Source organism: Podarcis bocagei, assembly GCF_964188305.1.
Source record: "Podarcis bocagei genome assembly, chromosome: 3".
In the NCBI taxonomy this organism is placed as follows: domain Eukaryota; kingdom Metazoa; phylum Chordata; class Lepidosauria; order Squamata; family Lacertidae; genus Podarcis; species Podarcis bocagei.
The window spans coordinates 67030729-67048740 of NC_138127.1; the positions used below are offsets into that span (position 1 = coordinate 67030729).

Genomic DNA, 18012 nt, shown 5'->3' on the forward strand with positions numbered 1-18012 from the left:
ATCTATGTCCCGTTTCTTGATGTTCAGCAGTAGTTTTCAAAATATTTTCAGCATGTTCCCTGTATTAGGGCTATAACTGTTTTTATCAGCACACTGCCTGCCTCTTCCTTCCTTCCTGCCCCCACCCCACGCAAATATGTTTCAGCGTATTTTATTTCTGAAGCATTGATCTAGCATATTAGTTGTCCCACACATTAAGGATTGCTTTGCCTGTTAGTGGTTTATATAATATTACTTCTATAATGCTGTAAACTGGCACTTGGGAAAAGTTGGAAAGGAATTATTGGTAGGGTTCAAATTAATATCACAATCCTATACATGTGTACTTGCAGCATGAGCACTTTTAGATAATGTTTTGATTTTTTTTAACATATTTTAATATAGGGTTTTTTTAAAAAAATGTAAGTCGCTTTGAGACAAACATTTTGTACAATGCAACAAGTAAATAATAATCATAATACTCAAAAGGAAGCTCATAGTGTTCAGTGCTGCTTATTCCCAAGTAAGAGCACAAAACTGCAGTCTTCGTTAAATGCATTTCGATAAATGTGAAAAGTTAGTAATGACTTAAGCTGCAATACTAGCCCTACCTACTTGGGTGTAAGCTCCACTGACATAAATTAGACTTACTTTAGAGCAGGTATAATTGGACTATTAATTCCCACTGAAATCAAATGAAACTTAAGTACAGCTAACTTACAATGCAGTTCTGTACATGTCTACTCAGAAGTAAGTCATCACTGAATTCAGGCAAGTACTTTGAAGAATTGCAGCTTTTCTCTGAATCCAACACATTTTAAAGAAACAAAACAGGAGTTCAACTACTCCTTTTAAATTATTGTAACTCACCCTAAGATGTACTAGTGAATCTAATAATAATAAATTTCATCATCATCCTCCTCCTACATTCATTTCTTATGATTGCAGATTTCCTTGTGCAAGGAGTGATTACAGGTCCTTCCATTTTAATAATCTATCCTCCCCCCCCCCCCATTTCCCAACTGTCTTTGGCTTTATGTACATTACTTCCTCAACAGCACAAACAGTATCCACAAAGAAGCTTGCAGTATCTTTCCCCCGCCCCTCTACGGCAGTCAAACAACAAACTAGTTATTAGAACAAGGACTTCGGGCTGTACAAGTTCCCTTCCTTTTCCTCTGCCCCAGCCCTCTAGAGCAAATTTGGGGAGAATGAAGTGGGAAAAGGGAAGAGCGAGCAAGGTGAAAGTTTTGCTGTACAGATGGAAATTTCTGCACTATCAGAATTACTTAATTTGATTCTGGCTATTATATTTGAGAAATTTTCATACAGCTCTTCAACAACATTGTACAAGAGCCTTGGTAGACAGGACGATATAGTTGCAAAAGAAATCAGTCTCTTGACTAGAAATAGTGTTTTATTGCATTTTTAATGAAAATATTTACATTTTTATAAATTAGAAAAAGGTTTGTGATGAGACAAACCTCTTTTACATAGTAGTTAACATCCTGGTCAGAAAACAGGATAACTGAAGTGCATTCACTATATACTATTTACATAAGTTTATACAATATATATATATAAAGGCAGAGCAATTTTTGCAAACATTTTTCCATGGGGGGGCCAGTTCTAGAGTAACTCGAGTATTTGAGCACAAGTCTTTAAACCAGAAATGAACATTTTCTTGCTTCTTTTGGCAAATTTTTGGTTTACAGTACCTGGTGGTTTTTTTAAATGTGCAAGTCTATGGATTTCAAGCTTTATATTTATTTTTGAGGCAAACTGCAGTGTATGCCATGTTTGCCTTATATTCCAAAAGTAGCTCTGCTGTAATACAAGGAATAAAAACAGGACTGAAAACAGTTCGCTATGTTTTGAACAACAAAGGATTTTGCCTTGCACCTTAGAAAATGCAATGACATGAAATTTCCCATGGAGGACAAATCGGGCATGTGTAAGAATTTTCATGTGGTATCACCTTCATAATTTATCACCTGATAATTTATCAACTAAATTATCCTCACTGGTAAAGAGGTTTCAGGCCACTATCATTTGCACCATAACAAGCTCCTTTTCAGTTTCAGTTTAAAAATTGATGCCCCTGCTATCCTCCAAAAAATCTTCATCATAGAGCCAACTTTGGTCAAATTCATTAGCTTGTTCCATAATCTCAAAAAGGCTTTTGTACTGCTCTGGATATAGACTGCCCGTTGTAATGTTTTCTGGTATCTCCAACTGTCTCAACAATTCCTTCCCACCTTGGGAACTCCATAAACTGAAACAGAAGAAAGGCGGGGGGAGAGGGAATCGGTCACAATGGGATACTTAAAGATAATGCCGCTCAATACCTTATTAAAACAAAGCCAAACTTTAACATGGATCTCATCAGATTTCATTCCTTAAAACGTCATTATTTTCCATTAACGGTTAGATTGTGAATATAACTCCAATGGCTAAACTAATTATGCAACACAGGGTCTCTTGTCACCATCATGAAACCCCAAAACGCAAACGCTGATTTCAGTGTTTAAGTTAATGCATCACAGCATGTTTCCAGGATGCTTTTGAGGATACATGTATACAAATGAAGACTGTCTAAAACATAAAATGGCCAATATTGAAACCTCTGGTGGTGGTTGGAACTTAAATTTATCAAGCACCAACCTCCCTTTTCTTATTGCTGCAATGAAAGAAATTCCAGAAGCAGCTTTTGGTATGGCACTGTGACTGCTGTTCGGAGTAAACATTTCTACCTTAGGCATGCCTAAAATAGATCTTTGTTCAGGATCCAAATAACCAAGCAACTAGTTCTACATTCCCAAAGGGCTTTGCCCTTGTGTTTTCCATGCCAAATAACCAACCATGTTTAAATAAAAGCAGCTTTTAAATATAGTATTTGATATGGCAATGGGACGGAGGGCCTCTGCTGTTTTAAAAAATTCAAAAGTCAAACTGGCTCAGTAACCACTTGGCTGCCAGCCACTGTGCTCCGGTATCCAGCCACAAAGCCAACTAGTCTTCCCAAACATTAGTCACACATCTAAAGATGTGCAGCATTTTGAAACTTAAGCAAATTCTATACAATATTGTTCAGGTTTACGCCAAGTGCCATATCTGACTAAATTATTTTCCATGCTGGATGTCAGCTAAAGAAATAGACTCTTACTTACTTTAGTTTATCTATTAGTTTAGTCTTGCTTTTAGCAAGGCATTGTTTCACCATCACAACAAATATTCTTGAATTACTAGTTGTCAAGCTGTCTGTAAACAAATTCTTCCTTGGCGTCAGCCGTATTAAGCATAAGTGGTCATTCTGCAGCAGCTGCATATAACACAAAACATTAAAAACATATTAATATAAGAATTTAATTCATGTGTCTTTTACCCAATAGGTCTTCCAGAAAGGGCAAACCAACACTGCAAGTGTATCATAGGTCAGTGTGTGGGGAACCCCTCATACAACAGGGGTCTCAGTTGCTCATTCCCTCCCCTGATAAATTATGGTAATTCTTAGTCCATGTTTTATGTGGATCTGCCCATATAAACAGTGAAATTGATGGAAATGTTTATCTGATGGAAATGCCCAACCCGCTGATCTTCGTTGCCCGACTGTTACAAAAGAAATACCCAGGTTTCTAAATTATTCTTTCTACTTTTTGTGCTGCTATCTGGTTTGCCCACTCTAAGGACTGGATTTGGTCTACCGCCCTATGTTTGACAACTATGAATTTTGATTGCTCTAATATGCTAGGAACTTAGAATTATTTCACAACTAGATGGGCTGGAGGAAGACAGGAGTTGTTACTTATCTAGATTGATTTTTCAATGCTGCTTTTTAATTCAATGACAAATGTTAACCCATATGCAAATCATACCCAATTGCTAATCATTTAATCATATTTTACTGAATATTGTATTAAATTATCCCATTCTAGAATGAACTCCTGTCTTGGTTTGTCTCTGATTCTTTCAGAAAGAGAGGCTAATTCCACATATTCTGTAAGTTTGAGTAACCATTCATCTCTAGTAGAAAGTTTGTCATTTCTCTCTCTCTCCCCCCCCTCCCTCTCTCTCTCTCTGTGTGTGTGTGTGTGTGTGTGTGTATAAGCTTTACTCCCTGTTCCACTGGGCTGCTACCAAGCAAAATCAAACCTTCACTGAGGTCCAAGAAATGCTAGTTTGTTCACTAGGCAGGATTTTGCATAACGTGCACCAATTTTGTTTGGATCACCATATTAACAACCCCCAACCCCATTCAATGACAATGACGTGGCAATTATTGCAAAAGTATAGCAACAAAGATGTTTTGCAACCTGGATTTTCAATGAGTGCCACTGACGCTAGCCCTACCAATATAGATTTGGCTTACGCGAAAAGCATTTTGGAGACTGAGAGCTGATTACTCTACTAAGTGCACAGCTGAATGAGCCTGTGTATCCCACACTAAAACAGCAATCTGGACATTCACAAAGCATTTCCTTAAGCATTCAAGAATGTTTAGCTTACCACACTCTTTGGTATAGAGAGTCCACCATTTTTTGAATTAGTCAAAAATGAAGGCCAAGGCTCCTAGAAGGAAGGGAACAGTAATGCAACTTAGTATGAATATTCAATAAGGACATGCCACAGAGCACTGGTGGTCCACAGGCCAGTTTGGGAACATCTGCTCTAGAGGTTCCCTCAACTTTCAGCAGTACCTATTCAGGGCAGCTCTAGGCTCCCCATCAGTGAAGCATGTGGTGTTCCGATCATACATGAGCACCACATGCAGCTCTTTGGCTTCTGATTAAGAATGTAAGCATTTGTACAGCTAAGGAAATGACAAAATAACTGCTTGAGAAATTATGACAAAGATCTGGGAGAATGGGATCTAAAGTGCCATGGGTAATCTTCCTTTTGCACACAAGGTATTTAAATATCTGCTCCCTGTTGCATGCCTGCAAAACAAAAAGCTGCTCCACAAGATCAAGGGACCCTTCTGAGTGGCATCCCTTGAAGGCACATCCTCACCTGTGGGCAGGTGGAAGTGCTTTCTGCTTCCAAGCAGGTGGGTGGGAGTAGTTTCCAGCCTAGTGAAACCTGGCACAATAGAAATATCACCTTACCATTAAGAGCCCTAAGAGCAGTATTATTGCATTGCTATTCATTGCATGTATTAAACGCTCACCATACGCAGAAGCTGAATGTCACAGGCTGTTTGCCATAGTACACTTAGTGCTTGATAGATTCTTGTTTCCCCAGGCTTCGCAACAAGAGTCTGGCAAGGGAAAAAAACCAGCATTTATATTTATGCAAAATTTCTGACTTTATCATGAACACTGCAAGGCTTGATTAAAGCAGGAAGTTCCAAGTAGCACCTGAAAGTTGAATCAAGGTACAAGTCTCACTTGTCCAAGGCTATATTAGAAGCACTGTTATGCCACAACAGAACTACAGTACTATTTTCAGTCATGAGTAAAAATACAAAACTGTGCCAACTCAGTATCTGTACTACTGTTCCCTTTCTTCCAAAGCAGTTTCTATAGTTGTGAGTACTATTATTATATAATCTAATATTCTATTTCCAACCATCAAGGGGGAAAAACAGCAATATCCACTAACTCATTTACTGGTTCTTAGAAGCTATTTTAAAATGTCATCAGGAACAGAAATCAATGGAGAATCCAGTATCTTAATGTACCTCAGATTGTGTACCAAGTTGCCAACCCCAATTCCATTACATAAGATACCCACAAGGTAATGGTAAAGAATAGAGTTGCTGCTCTTTCTAATTCAGTTCATATTTGAAATGTTGATGATTCAAAGCAAAACCAGTTCATTCACGTTAGAAGGGATTAAGGAGAAGAGTGGTTTATGACAATCTTGGGGTTTATATGACAACAACGAATACAGTTCTGGGTAGTCTGTAACAACTCTGCAGTACTGTAAAAAAGTAGCAAATTTGCAGGTTTGGCTAAAACAGAGTACAAAAAATGTACAGTGGTACCTCGGATTAAGTACTTGATTCGTTCTGGAGGTCTGTTCTTAACCTGAAACTGTTCTTAACCTGAGGTACCACTTTAGCTAATGGGGCCTCCTGCTGCGCCGCCAGAGCACGATTTCTGTTCTCATCCTGAAGCAAAGTTCTTAACCCAAGGTACTATTTCTGGGTTAGCAGAGTCTGTAACCTGAAGCATATGTAACCTGAAGCGTATGTAACCCAAGGTACCACAAGCTGTACCTCAAGCTGGGCTGGGAGAGAACCCTGGGGTACAGTTCACTGCTATACCCTTATTGCAGGTTGGAGAGCTATAGGGAGCCAGAGGAACTTATAGTAGCCCCGTAATGTAGTCCACCATTAATACTGCAGGTCAGAGGTAAGGCTGGGACTCTTTTGGATTCCTCTTGGGGTGGAGCAAAGTTCAGTTTATTAAAACTAGCCCCTCAGACCTCTCCCCAAGCCAAATCACGCCACTGCATTCAGAAGCCCCATGTCTTACTGATTTTGAACTTTCAAATGTTCAAAAAAAACACACCAAAACCACAACCTATCTCAGTAAGTTTTGCACATGAAGTAAGGCCCAAGTTAGCGCACGAACACTCATTTTTTATTTTTAAAAAATTCACACACAAACCCCAGTCACCAGTTTTACTTGCACACCAGGAATATACCAACATTTTGTTGCAGAGCTCCACCTTAATGAAATATTAGCTGAGCAGGTGAGTAAACCATTACTTTGGATGAGAGATGCCATGGATTAGTAAAATTATTCCAGAGTTTTATGGCAAACAACACTTCCCATGCCTTATTGCAACTGATAGGCAGTAGTGAAAAGCAAATAGTAAAATAAAAAAGTTCTTAGTAACAGGAAAGTGGTATATGTGACCATAAGTGCAAAAAGCACTATATGCAGATGAAATCATTTACATATAAAATAGATCATTCTGGATTAACCCTATTGAAGAGGCAGGACTTGATTAGATTAAGTTTTTCAGTAATTCTTGTTTGTAATCAACAGTTGTGTTTTCCAGTTCCTTATCCCACACCACTACACTGAGTGTTTGTTGATCATTACTGTCATCTCCCAATGCTTGCCAGAGCTTAATTACATTCTGTGAAATTAGTCCAGAGAACCTTAACTTAATACAAGGGCTTTGTTCCTCTGAATATTTGTCAAAGTACATTTCCCCCCAACTGGGATAAAATTTTCCTAACAGGCACAGAACCTCTGTTGAGAAATTGTCCACAGATATTTGGCCTACTGAAAGAGGAAGCCAAATCTTTTAGGACTGCAACCTATATTTTTCCTACTTGCATCAAAACCAAGGTTATGTTTCATTATAAATTTTAAAAATCTGCACTTATCTATTCATTGACTGTGCAACACATAATTACTACCCTACTTGCTGCCAATACGAGTTATTAAAACTTTTTTTTTGTTCATGGAACTGACAAGTACAGAAAAGTTATTTGCTTAAAAATTAAAATAATTAATACATCTATACACTGCATTAAAATAACTTTTACAAAGTATATTTGATTATTTTAACACAACCACATAGCAGCTGGCGTATTATCAAGCTATCTTAAACATAAATACCTTGTATTCTTTTTCACTGACAAAGAGGTTCAGTTCTGTTCTTCCGTATTTATATATAGAACTGCGTTCATATAAGGCATAGAGAAGCTTCCAAATCAGGTTCCTTTCCTTTCTTTGTGGCACAATTCCAATCACTTTTAGAGGAACATCTGTACAGAAAATCGACCAAATAGAATTAAAAAAATGTTTATGTTCACCACTACTAAATAAAATAACCACCAAATAAAGAAAGACAATAGCAGAATAATTACAAAAATAACTCCCACTTCATTAATTCCTTGAATATTGCTACCCTTCATATGAGACCTCTTAAATCCTCTAGTGAGGCTTTGACATGCAAATATTAGATTGGCTACCCACAAGATACAGGGCTAGCTCCACGGTGGCACCACAGTCATTTTTATATATATATACAACCTTTGGATCATAATAGTTCCCAAAGCAGTTACGGAACATTCCCTTGGGAAGCAGTGGCTTTAGGCAAGCCATGAAAACTTTCCTCTTCCTAAAAAGCTTTGGAAAAACGTGTTTAACAGGTGCCATTTTACAATGTATTTAACTGCTGTTGTTTCATCTGAAGATATCTGCCTCAAGCACACCAAATGGAAAAAGCCAAATAGAAACAATTAAATATTGATCTGCTAATTATCTACAGTTGATATGTACCAATTTTAAGTACCTGCTGTCCAAGGAACTGTTAAGATGCCCAAGTTCTCAAAAAGTCTTTCAGAATACATAAAAGGTGGCTTCAAGGATCCAATACCCATAGGGTCCAATCTGAAAAAGTCACAATGCACCACTTCTAGCTGGCCATCTGCTTTTTCCTTCAGAGACTAAACAGAAACAAATCATTAGAAGGTGAAATTAACATCTGAATTTGTTTTAACTGAGTCAGTCTATTAACCCATCTAGCCAAATACTGTATTGTCTACTCAGAGAGCAGCCTCTCTCCAACGTCTCATGCAGTGATTTTTCCAGAGCTGCTGCTCAAGACCTTTTAACAGGAGATGCTGGGATTTATCCTGTGCCTTTATCTTGTTTTTAAATAAAATAAAATAAAATCTTGTTTTTTAAAAAAATTACCATAAATTGAGTGATAGACATATTTGTAACCAAAAGAAAAGAAAAAGATCAACAACTAACCTGTCAGGAAAACAATATACTTTGAGATAAATTAAATCTTTCATTTTTGTCCTTTTACAGATTTTTGTGAGAGGTCTGAGTTTTAAAGCTAAAACATCAATCATCTCCTTATCTTTTTGTTTAGCCACAAATTTCAGTCCCCCATGTACAAACCTACCTCTAAGTCAGGAACAAATGACTTATTACTCTCCAGAGCTATCACATGGGCACCAGCATTGAGTAATGTTCGGGTTAAGACTCCAGGACCTAAAAAAAAATATCCAGGGTTAAACACCAGCATTAAACACGGTTTTAGTTTAAAAGAATGACCAAGAAGAACCCAAAGGCCCTGTGAGTTAGGTAGAGAAAAATATAAATATGAATGTAAACATGCAAAAGGACTGCACTGGATTCTATCCCTTGCAACATATTATATACAAGCATAAAGAAGAAATAAAAATTGCAGGAAATGTGAATTAAAAAAAAAACTATTGAAGGGGCAACTTTTCAATAGTATAACCTTCAGCTGAAGACAACTGAAGGAAAACAATGGCCACCTTGATATACTTTGGAGTTTCTGCCAGCATATTTCTCTTGATAGCCAGCAATCACCAACAACAAATTTTATAAAAGAAACTGTGGGACATTTATATTAAAAATGAAATATCTCAGGTGATATCAGACCAAGGCCCACTTAGACTAGTATACTGTGTTCTCACAGTGGCCAACCAGAAGCCACAAAGGAGGACATGAGTGCAACAGTACTCTCGCTTGTACTCTCCAGATGCTGGCATTCAGTGGCATACTGCCTCAAATTCTGAAGGTAGTGAACAGCCATCATCACTAGTAGCTACCGATAAGATTCATTTTGCATGAAACTGTCTAACCCCCTTATAAGGTTGTTAGTGGCCATTACTACATCTTGGGCTAGCAGATTCCATAGTTAAACTATGCACAGTGTTAAGAAGTAGATGTCTGCTTGGAATCTTACAGCATTCAGCTACATTAGATGACCCCAGCTTCTAGTATTATGAGTGGGGGAAATGTCCCTGTACTCACTTTCTCCATATCATGAATAATTTTATTTGCTTTTACCATGTCTCACCATACTTGCCTTTTTTTCAAAACTACGAAGTCCCATATGTTGCAATATGCATTCATTTGATCATGATTTTGAAAGCACTCTTTCACAGATCTTAGTTATTTCAATTAGAGAAGCCTAATTAATTGAAACTTCAAGAAATGCCTTGCACTGCATTCAACAGAGAGTTTTGAAGTTCACCTTGTAAGCTTAATGCTGCATGTAGGTTCTGTGGAAGATTTTGTTCATTAGTTTTACTGTTCCATTTGCCAGGAGAGCAAACAGGGGTGAGTTTCACAAGAGAAAAAGGGGAAGGAACAATGGGGCCTTAGATGCTAATGGGAGCTTCCTTAGTACTGTCTAATCCAATAGCCTAACAGTCAAGGTACGGAATCACAAGACAGAAAAACATTTGGTTAAAATCTAGGCTCTGAAAGTAATTGAGATACTGTTGGCGAACACTCTGGAAAACTGCCTATATATTGGGCATGGCCCATCACACACAGGCAGAATGTATGCTTTGCATGCAGAAGATGCCATGTTCATTTCCAGGCATCTCCCAGTAGAACTGGGAGAGACCCTGGTCTGAAACTGCAGGCAACCACTGCCAGCTAGTGTTGTTGATGATACAGAAGTAGATCAACTAAAGGTGTGACTCGGTATAATACTTTTCTCCTAGGTTCCTACTTTGAAAACACCCTGTTTCTTTATTCTAAAATAATTATTTGCAGATGGTGCAATCGGTCAGTGTATCTGGCTGTTAACCAGAAGGTTGGTGGTTCGAGCCCAACCAGGGATGGTGGCGGGCAGGATTCCTGCATTACAAGACTAGACTAGGTGGCCCTTGGGGTCCCTTCCAACTCTTAGCAATAAGATTCCGCGGCACTGCTGGTGCAACGAGTGATGCAGAAGTCGAAGTAACAGGTAAAGGGGGCCAAGCGTCTCTAACCCTCACCTGGCTCGCATTCCAGCACCACCGTCTCCGGCCCCTCGGAGCCCCTCCCGCTTTGCAGACTAGAGGCCACGGCGCGCGCGAGGTCGGGGCAGGCGATGAACCTTCGCAGGGGCGGCGGGGCCCGCGCCTTCTCCGCCACCAAGCGGGTCGTTTCGGCCTCCTCGGGGATCCGCAGAGGAGGGAAGCGGGGCTTTGCCGGGCCGCGGCGCTGCTCGCTCTGACCCGCCGGGCCTCGCGAAGAGAGCCGCTTCCCAGGCGACAGGCTCAGAGCCGTCAGCAGCAACGGGCGCCCCGGCAGGCCCGACGGGGCCAAGGCCGCCACCGCCGAACGCAGCATCCCGCACGTGGGTGACCTTGCGGGGTACGAGGCCGACCAGCACGCGAGGCACCCGGACGACTTTAGCGGCGGGGCTCCGGGCTCCCAGTTCCGTTTCCGGCGCCGCTGTTGCTGGGGCGACGCTCTAGTCTGCCTCTTCTCCGTGGTCAGGCTCCCTTCTAGGCGTTGCGGAGCTCTGTGGTGCTCACCTTCTCGCCGTCGCCGCCGGGCTGAGTCTCCGGAGTCCGCAGCCGGGTCACAGGTAGCTTCGTTCGGTGTCCATTCTGAGCCCAGCTGTGCCGGCGCGAGGGGCTGGCCGGAAGCCTCGCGAGGCGGCCGCGACCTCAGGTGAGGGGAGAAGGAAGCCGAAGCTGCCATAGCGGCCGCTGGCGGGGTCCTCCTTCCTCCCGCCTCCCTTAGGGGAGCCTCCGCGGGGTTGCGTGTTTTGCTGCCTCCTGAAATGGAAACCCGGTTTTAAGGGCGAGAAGAGGGGCGAGCAAGTAATGGAGGGACGGTGTGCGTGGGGCACCTGGGATTTGGGGGGGTGCGAATTAGGCTGGAATAACTCGGAGGGGGGACGGCGGGAAAGACCCACCGCAGGTCTGCCCTGCGTGGGGAGAGAGTATCAGGCTCATCCTTGGGTCTGTGGGGCGCCTGTCTTGCTCCCCACCCCGTGAACGGCCACAGCTAGCCAGCCGCTGTGCTTGTTTCTTCGTTACCACGTCACTCTCTTGTGGATTCAATATCCTTGTTTTGAATTACGTGTGGGTTTTGCCTGCCAGCTGCTAAGTCTCTTCCGAACAGCGCCGTGCACGCTGTGCTCTCCCTTGCTTCGCCGCGCTTCACACTCATCCTTCCTCTAAGGGAGCTCAGGGTGGGCAAGCTTTGGAGTTGTTGCCGGTTTTTAAGCCTACCGAGATCACTACGTTAGTGATCTGGTTCTTGCAAGGTTGCCTGGTCGACTTGAGAGCGGAGCGAGAATACTGGTAGGTATACAGCTTTGGTCCATCTGGCCCAGTGACCTGTCTCTGGAAAGCGCAGAGATCTAGTCGAAATGAACGTATTTGTAAGATGTACACACAAGCACAATCGTGTGTTTGTGTCTGAATGCAATTTTGCATACCTTTCCCTAAATTGGGATGTTGCTGTGCAAGTAATGTTTGGGGGAAAATGAACCGCATGACGAATAATAACAGAGTGTTGTAATAATTACTTTCCCCTTGTTTTAAAGATCTATTCTGTATTTAAAGATGCCTTCGGTTGGGCTTTGGTTCTGTTGATATTCCCCGATTTATCAGATGAATGTAAGAGGTTTAAATAAAACTAGATAGGTCAGTGAGGTGCTGTGGTGACTAAGTGTTTACAATGCTCAAGTAGTACATTCCTAAACACAGTCTACATTCCTGACCATTGTGTCCCTTCATGGTTGCCTGTGAGCTGCCCAGATCACCGTGTTTTATTACTCTAGCATCAGACTGACTAATGTTGCTGTAGGCTAATGGGCCAAAGGGTTTGTTTTTCTTTAGAAGAGGCTTTAAATTCGGATCAAAAAAAGGAAAAAAATAGTTCCAAGGCTGGGAATGATCTGTCAGATAAAAATATGAGAAGATGCATAGATGGCACCTGGAACTAAGTATACCCTCTTATCTAATCAGTTTTTGGTGTTCTCAGTTGAGGATTTTCTTAAGAGCTATGGAGCTTGATAGTTGGACTGATACTTCATATAAATGGAAGATAGCTGATCATTTGTTTCTTTTTTATTTGCTTTTTTCTCTTGAATGGAAACCTTTGTTTTGATCTTTATTGCACAAAATGTACTCATTATATATCATTTTAAATTAGATCTCTTTGCGACAGGATATTAATAATGAAAGTTGTGCCAACCAGTTGCTCAACTGCATGAGTATAGTAGTCATACTTGATTTTGCGTTATGCAGAAGGTCTAGTCAGATTCGTATTTAATATCAATTGTCTGATTCATATTAGCAGCCTTCTAAATGCTGGCTAAATATTTGCTTTTCTGCCTCTCTCTTTCCTCCAAATAGTTGATTTATTCCTGTATTCATACAGTTGGCATAGTTTCCAAAAGAACTATCCCTTTTTTCCTTTGCCTGCTTGAAGTAGTAGTAGGCTGGGATCCAAAGAATGCTGGCAGCTGATTTTCCATGCCCAATTAAGTTTTCGGACTTGTGTTTCTTAAAGAAAAGCATACTCTGCCATCATTGTCACACAGCAACCCCCTTTCGAAATTGGGGAAACTTTTATAGCTGTTTATGATATGGCATGTATATTCTGATTCAAATTCAAAGTTCTCAAGTAAAAAAAGAAAAAAAGCTATATTATCTATTTTCCTTTCTTAAACTGAGATAGACAAGTAATTCATATATTACAAATAAAGATCAGTCTAACTGTACTAATAAATGTTTAATTTGTAACATGCCTTGAGGAAATTGGTTTTAGATTAACTCTGTCCTATCTAGCAAGATAGCCTATCCCCTTGACTTGAATAAATTTCAAGCCTTACCATTTCTATAAAGGCCTATGCTCTGCACATTCTGATCATGACTCACAAAAATGTATTAAAATAAAACCCAACAGGGCTGTTGCTGTTAGTCAATGGAAGTTTTTAGGCTTTCTGTCAGCAATTGTGATGATTGAGTTTGTTTCTATACAGCACTTGTTATATATACAGTACTGTTTTTAGAAATGAATGCAAATTCTTTGTAAATGGACTGTTGTACAGAGCCCATCTCTTCGATATCTAAAGGTCAGAAGATTCACCCAGATGTACCAAAAGGATGAATTGTCTCCCTCCATGTTAAGGAATAAAAACTAATTAGTATTGTATTCTGCAAGTTCTGCTTTTCATTTGGTTGGTTTTCAAGGCTGTCCCTTCTAGGTAGCACCCAAATGTACTAGCATTTCTTATAAGATATATTTTAATTTACATTATTTCCTCCCTCTTTTTTCTCTTTTGGCAGAATGAACAGATACCAGACAGCTCTGTATTAACTCTCTGTTGCCTAAAAGCATCTCCTTTCTTTTGCAATATCTTTAAGAACCATTTTGAAAAATGGTAAGTACTGTTCTCTGGTTTAGAAAGAACAAGACTTAAGGCAATGGTAAACATGCTTCGTATATTTTAAATATTAAAATCAGTTGAACATATTTTTCTTTCTTTTTTAATATCATAAATGCACATATGAAATTAGAGAGATTTCTATGAAATTTCTATGAAATTTATTCTGCTTTGTTGATTGGCAAAGGCACAGCACTTTATACCGACTTTTGCCAACAGCTAAAACTGTAGGAAGTAATTCAGGGGGGAAATCATTTTGATACTTAAGATTTACCTTATGTAAGTAAGGATTATTCAATTAATCTATTCTTATGTTTATACGTATGCAAAATATTAGTAATTGTAAAGTATGGAAGCTGTTAGAACTTTAAGCCCTGGAAACCCTTTAACTAGGGAGCTGCTGGTACTTAGGATCGAACATTCCTCCATGTCACCTCTTTCTTCAGGACTGGGGCTTGGCACTAGCCCTAAACATGCATTAGGGGACCACGTTCTTATTTTTATCATATATTTGCATGGTGCTGCTGCTGTTGACCCCTTAAGTTAGGTCATGGGCCACCTGTTGAATACCAGTGCTCTAAAGCATGGGCCTCCTGGGTTTCAAGCACTTCCACCAGTAGTTTTGCCACTCAGTTGGTCATTCCTTTCCCTAATCCTCTGTACATTCTCCCTTCTTACCGATAGACTTTAGCCATGCAGTGAAGCACTCATGGTGTAGAACTCATCAGTTCCATTCCTTGTCTTGTTTCCAGCTTCTCCAAGGGCCTCTTAGATCTCTCTCTCTCTCTCTCTCTCTCTCTCTCTCTCTCTCTCTCTCTGCTTTAGCAGCTGTGCATGCTACACCCTGCCCTGCCTATTGAGGCTGCATTCCTGGAACTGACCTCAACTTGACTTCTCAAGTAAAAATCCCTAAGTAAAGCATATTGGTATGTCTTTCTTACTTGGGATGATCTACCCAGGAAAGTAGCATATGCCCTGATTTTGCAGGGAGGGCACTGTTCCACCAACATGACAGGACCAAAGATATAAAATGTTTGTGACTGAAAAACTGTGCTACAGTTATTCCTTCAAAACATTGGCATGCGTTACACTGTGTATTCGTGGTGTTATGATACCTCATGGAGAGAATTTGTAACAGTGATAATCAAAATATCTGACATTGATTATGTCTAGGCCATGTGACTATAGTTGCAAACTTTCCACTTGCTGTTGTTTGTTTATATATCCTTTTATCCAAGGAGCCTAATTTACATGCTAGTCCCACCCTGCACCTTAGTTTATAACAGGGGTAGGCAACCTAAGGCATGTGGGCTGGATGCGGCCCAGTCGCCTTTTCAATCCAGCCCACGGACAGTCCGGGAATCAGCGTGTTTTTGCATGAGTAGAATGTGTCCTTTTATTTAAAATGCATTTCTGGGTTATTTGTGGGGCCTGCCTGGTGTTTTTACATGAGTAGAATGTGTGCTTTTATGTTAAATGAATCTCTGGGTTATTTGTGGGGCATAGGAATTCGTTCATCCCCCCCCCCAAAAAAAAATATAGTCCGGCCCACCACATGGTATGAGGGATGGTGGACCAGCCCACAGCTGAAAAAGGTTGCTGACCCTGGGTTTATAACACCCCTGTGAGATTGGTTGAGTTAGAGACTAACCCAAGGTCACGTACATTGAGCTTCATGGCTAAATTGGAATTTGAACTTGGGTATCCCCAGCCCTAGCTTGGCACTCTTAACTACCATACCATGCTGGTGGTGAAACTTGCCATTTGTTGTCACAGGTAGAACATGGGATTTAATATTTGTGTGCATAGGAAGGCCTAAAGTCTGATCCTAAAGGCAGACCCTTAATTTTCTGAAAATCGGTATCAAGAAGTTCTGTCATAAAACGTTTAATCTACAAAATGGTTCATCCCATCCCTGTATAGTAGTAGTAAATCTGTGCCTCTTGAAGTATGATGAAAATATAGGCTTGGATCCTAATTGTTCTTTCTGTGACTGGTAGGACTCCTCCCACTTAAAGGAGCCTTAGCCTGTAGTGGAGGGTCTCCCTGGCAGAAAAGAGGAGGCAATTTTTTGTTGTTTTTACTTCAAACTGGAAAATACTTTCAAGAGGGAAGGAGAAATGAGCACAGCAAGTCCCCCATTCTGCTGGTGAGAGTGTTCTGCGAGCAGAACTTTGATCACATCAGTGGAAAGGAATCCAAGATCTAAGCCATGGTATTTTAGAACCTTTGAAGGATGAGAAACATCCCACCCTTCTAAGATTCAGGTCTGTTGACATACATCAGATTGCTCTGTAATAGTGTGTTCAATAAGAATTTGTATATGTGTTCAGAAAAACAGATGGGCATTCTTTAGAAATGAAAATAAATACTTACCCAGAAGGAAGGTCAGTATTTGCTGTTGCAAGCAAAACTTTGTTTACTGAAACCATATGTCGTGGCTTTTAAGAATGGTTAAATTAAAATCTAAACAAAACAGTAGGGAATCATTAATGGTTTCAATTGTGCATCAGTAGAATTTTAAATTATTTTTTAAAATTGAAACTTAGAGATAATATATGATCCCCAGACAATAAAGTCAAAGCTCTAGTTCCTGTAAGTGTAAAATTTTAATACCGAAAGAAAAGAAAATGGTATCTTTGAAGAAGATTGATTTTGGTATGCTATCAGAGCACTTCATCAAACAAAATGAAAAAAAATTCAGCTATATATGGAGCAAGTTTATATCCCAATGCAAATATCATTGGTCATATAATTTAATAATAGGCTTGCTACTTCTTATATCAGACAACTGTACATTCTCCTTTACATTTAAAGTTGAAGGAGCAAAAAAGGCAGCAGCTGCTCTTCTGCAGCCTTAACTCCTTCATCCCTCATCGGCTTCGCAGCCATTCTTTGTTATGAAGATGCTTAGTTCAGCTGGCACTTTGCATATGCCCTAAAACACCTTTAGCTTCACAGGAGACTGTGAAATGAGCAAGACCGAGAAAGCAAATCTGGTTGCACATTGGCTATCCTAATTTATAGTTGATAAGTCTTTGGACTGGGATGAGCAAGAACTGCAAATGTATGCTAAAGCTTATCTATGCATCTGATCAGTGTGCTAACTGCTGATACAAGTATCCGCCTCTATTTTGGACATTAATTAGCCCACATAAAACAGAAGTCTCCTTCCAACTGTCACAGCCCTACAGGTGACTTTAATTGCTGTAAATTATTATGTTTCTATGCCTCTTTGTTTTGCATGTGAGACGGCCTTGTCACACAAGTTGAAACGTGGTATGGGCTTGGGACTATCTGTTGTGATTGACACACGACATTCACCTTTGCCAAATCATACTGCTGTGGGACGCATGTATTGTCCTACCTCATGTTGTTGGCATAACACCTTTTAACTAAGCATCCTGTCTTTCATAGAATCATAGAAACATAGAGTTGGAATAGACCACAAGGGCCATCGAGTCCAACCCCCTGCCAAGCAGGAAACACCATCAGAGCACTCCTGACATATGGTTGTCAAGCCTCTGCTTAAAGACCTCCAAAGAAGGAGACTCCACCACACTTCTTGGCAGCAAATTCCACTGTCGAACAGCTCTTACTGTCAGGAAGTTCTTCCTAATGTTTAGGTGGAATCTTCTTTCTTGTAGTTTGGATCCATTGCTCCGTGTCCGCTTCTCTGGAGCAGCAGAAAACAACCTTTCTCCCTCCTCTATATGACATCCTTTTATATATTTGAACATAGCTATCATATCACCCCTTAACTTCCTCTTCTCCAGGCTAAACATGCCCAGCTCCCTTAGCCATTCCTCATAAGGCATCGTTTCCAGACCTTTGACCATTTTGGTTGCCCTCCTCTGGACACGTTCCAGTTTGTCAGTGTCCTTCTTGAACTGTGGTGCC

The 18012-nt window shown here is 40.4% G+C and overlaps 2 protein-coding genes across 5 annotated transcripts in view; one reads left to right on the plus strand and one right to left on the minus strand.

Annotated features, from left to right (window-relative positions):
- Positions 1–1378: 1378 nt before the first annotated feature.
- On the minus strand, positions 1379–11128 carry TFB2M (transcription factor B2, mitochondrial). Its single transcript, XM_081188137.1, has 8 exons — positions 10718–11128; positions 8860–8948; positions 8239–8392; positions 7560–7708; positions 5147–5236; positions 4486–4548; positions 3150–3301; positions 1379–2254 (listed from the first exon to the last, which is right to left on the minus strand). The coding sequence occupies exons 1-8, from the start codon at positions 11052–11054 to the stop codon at positions 2065–2067; spliced, it is 1224 nt and encodes a 407-aa protein (XP_081044263.1). The 5' UTR covers positions 11055–11128; the 3' UTR covers positions 1379–2064.
- Positions 11129–11224: 96 nt separating this feature from the next.
- Positions 11225–18012, plus strand: part of CNST (consortin, connexin sorting protein) — a 39712-nt gene continuing 32924 nt past the window's right edge. For 2 of the 4 annotated variants that reach the window (XM_081188085.1, XM_081188088.1), the window contains exons 1-2: positions 11225–11381; positions 14015–14109. The gene's annotated coding sequence lies outside the window, so the exon portion shown is untranslated. Of the gene's footprint in view, positions 11382–11418; positions 11534–11821; positions 12020–14014; positions 14110–18012 lie in introns of those variants that run through there. The other 2 variants (XM_081188086.1, XM_081188087.1) reach the window with 2 other exon arrangements.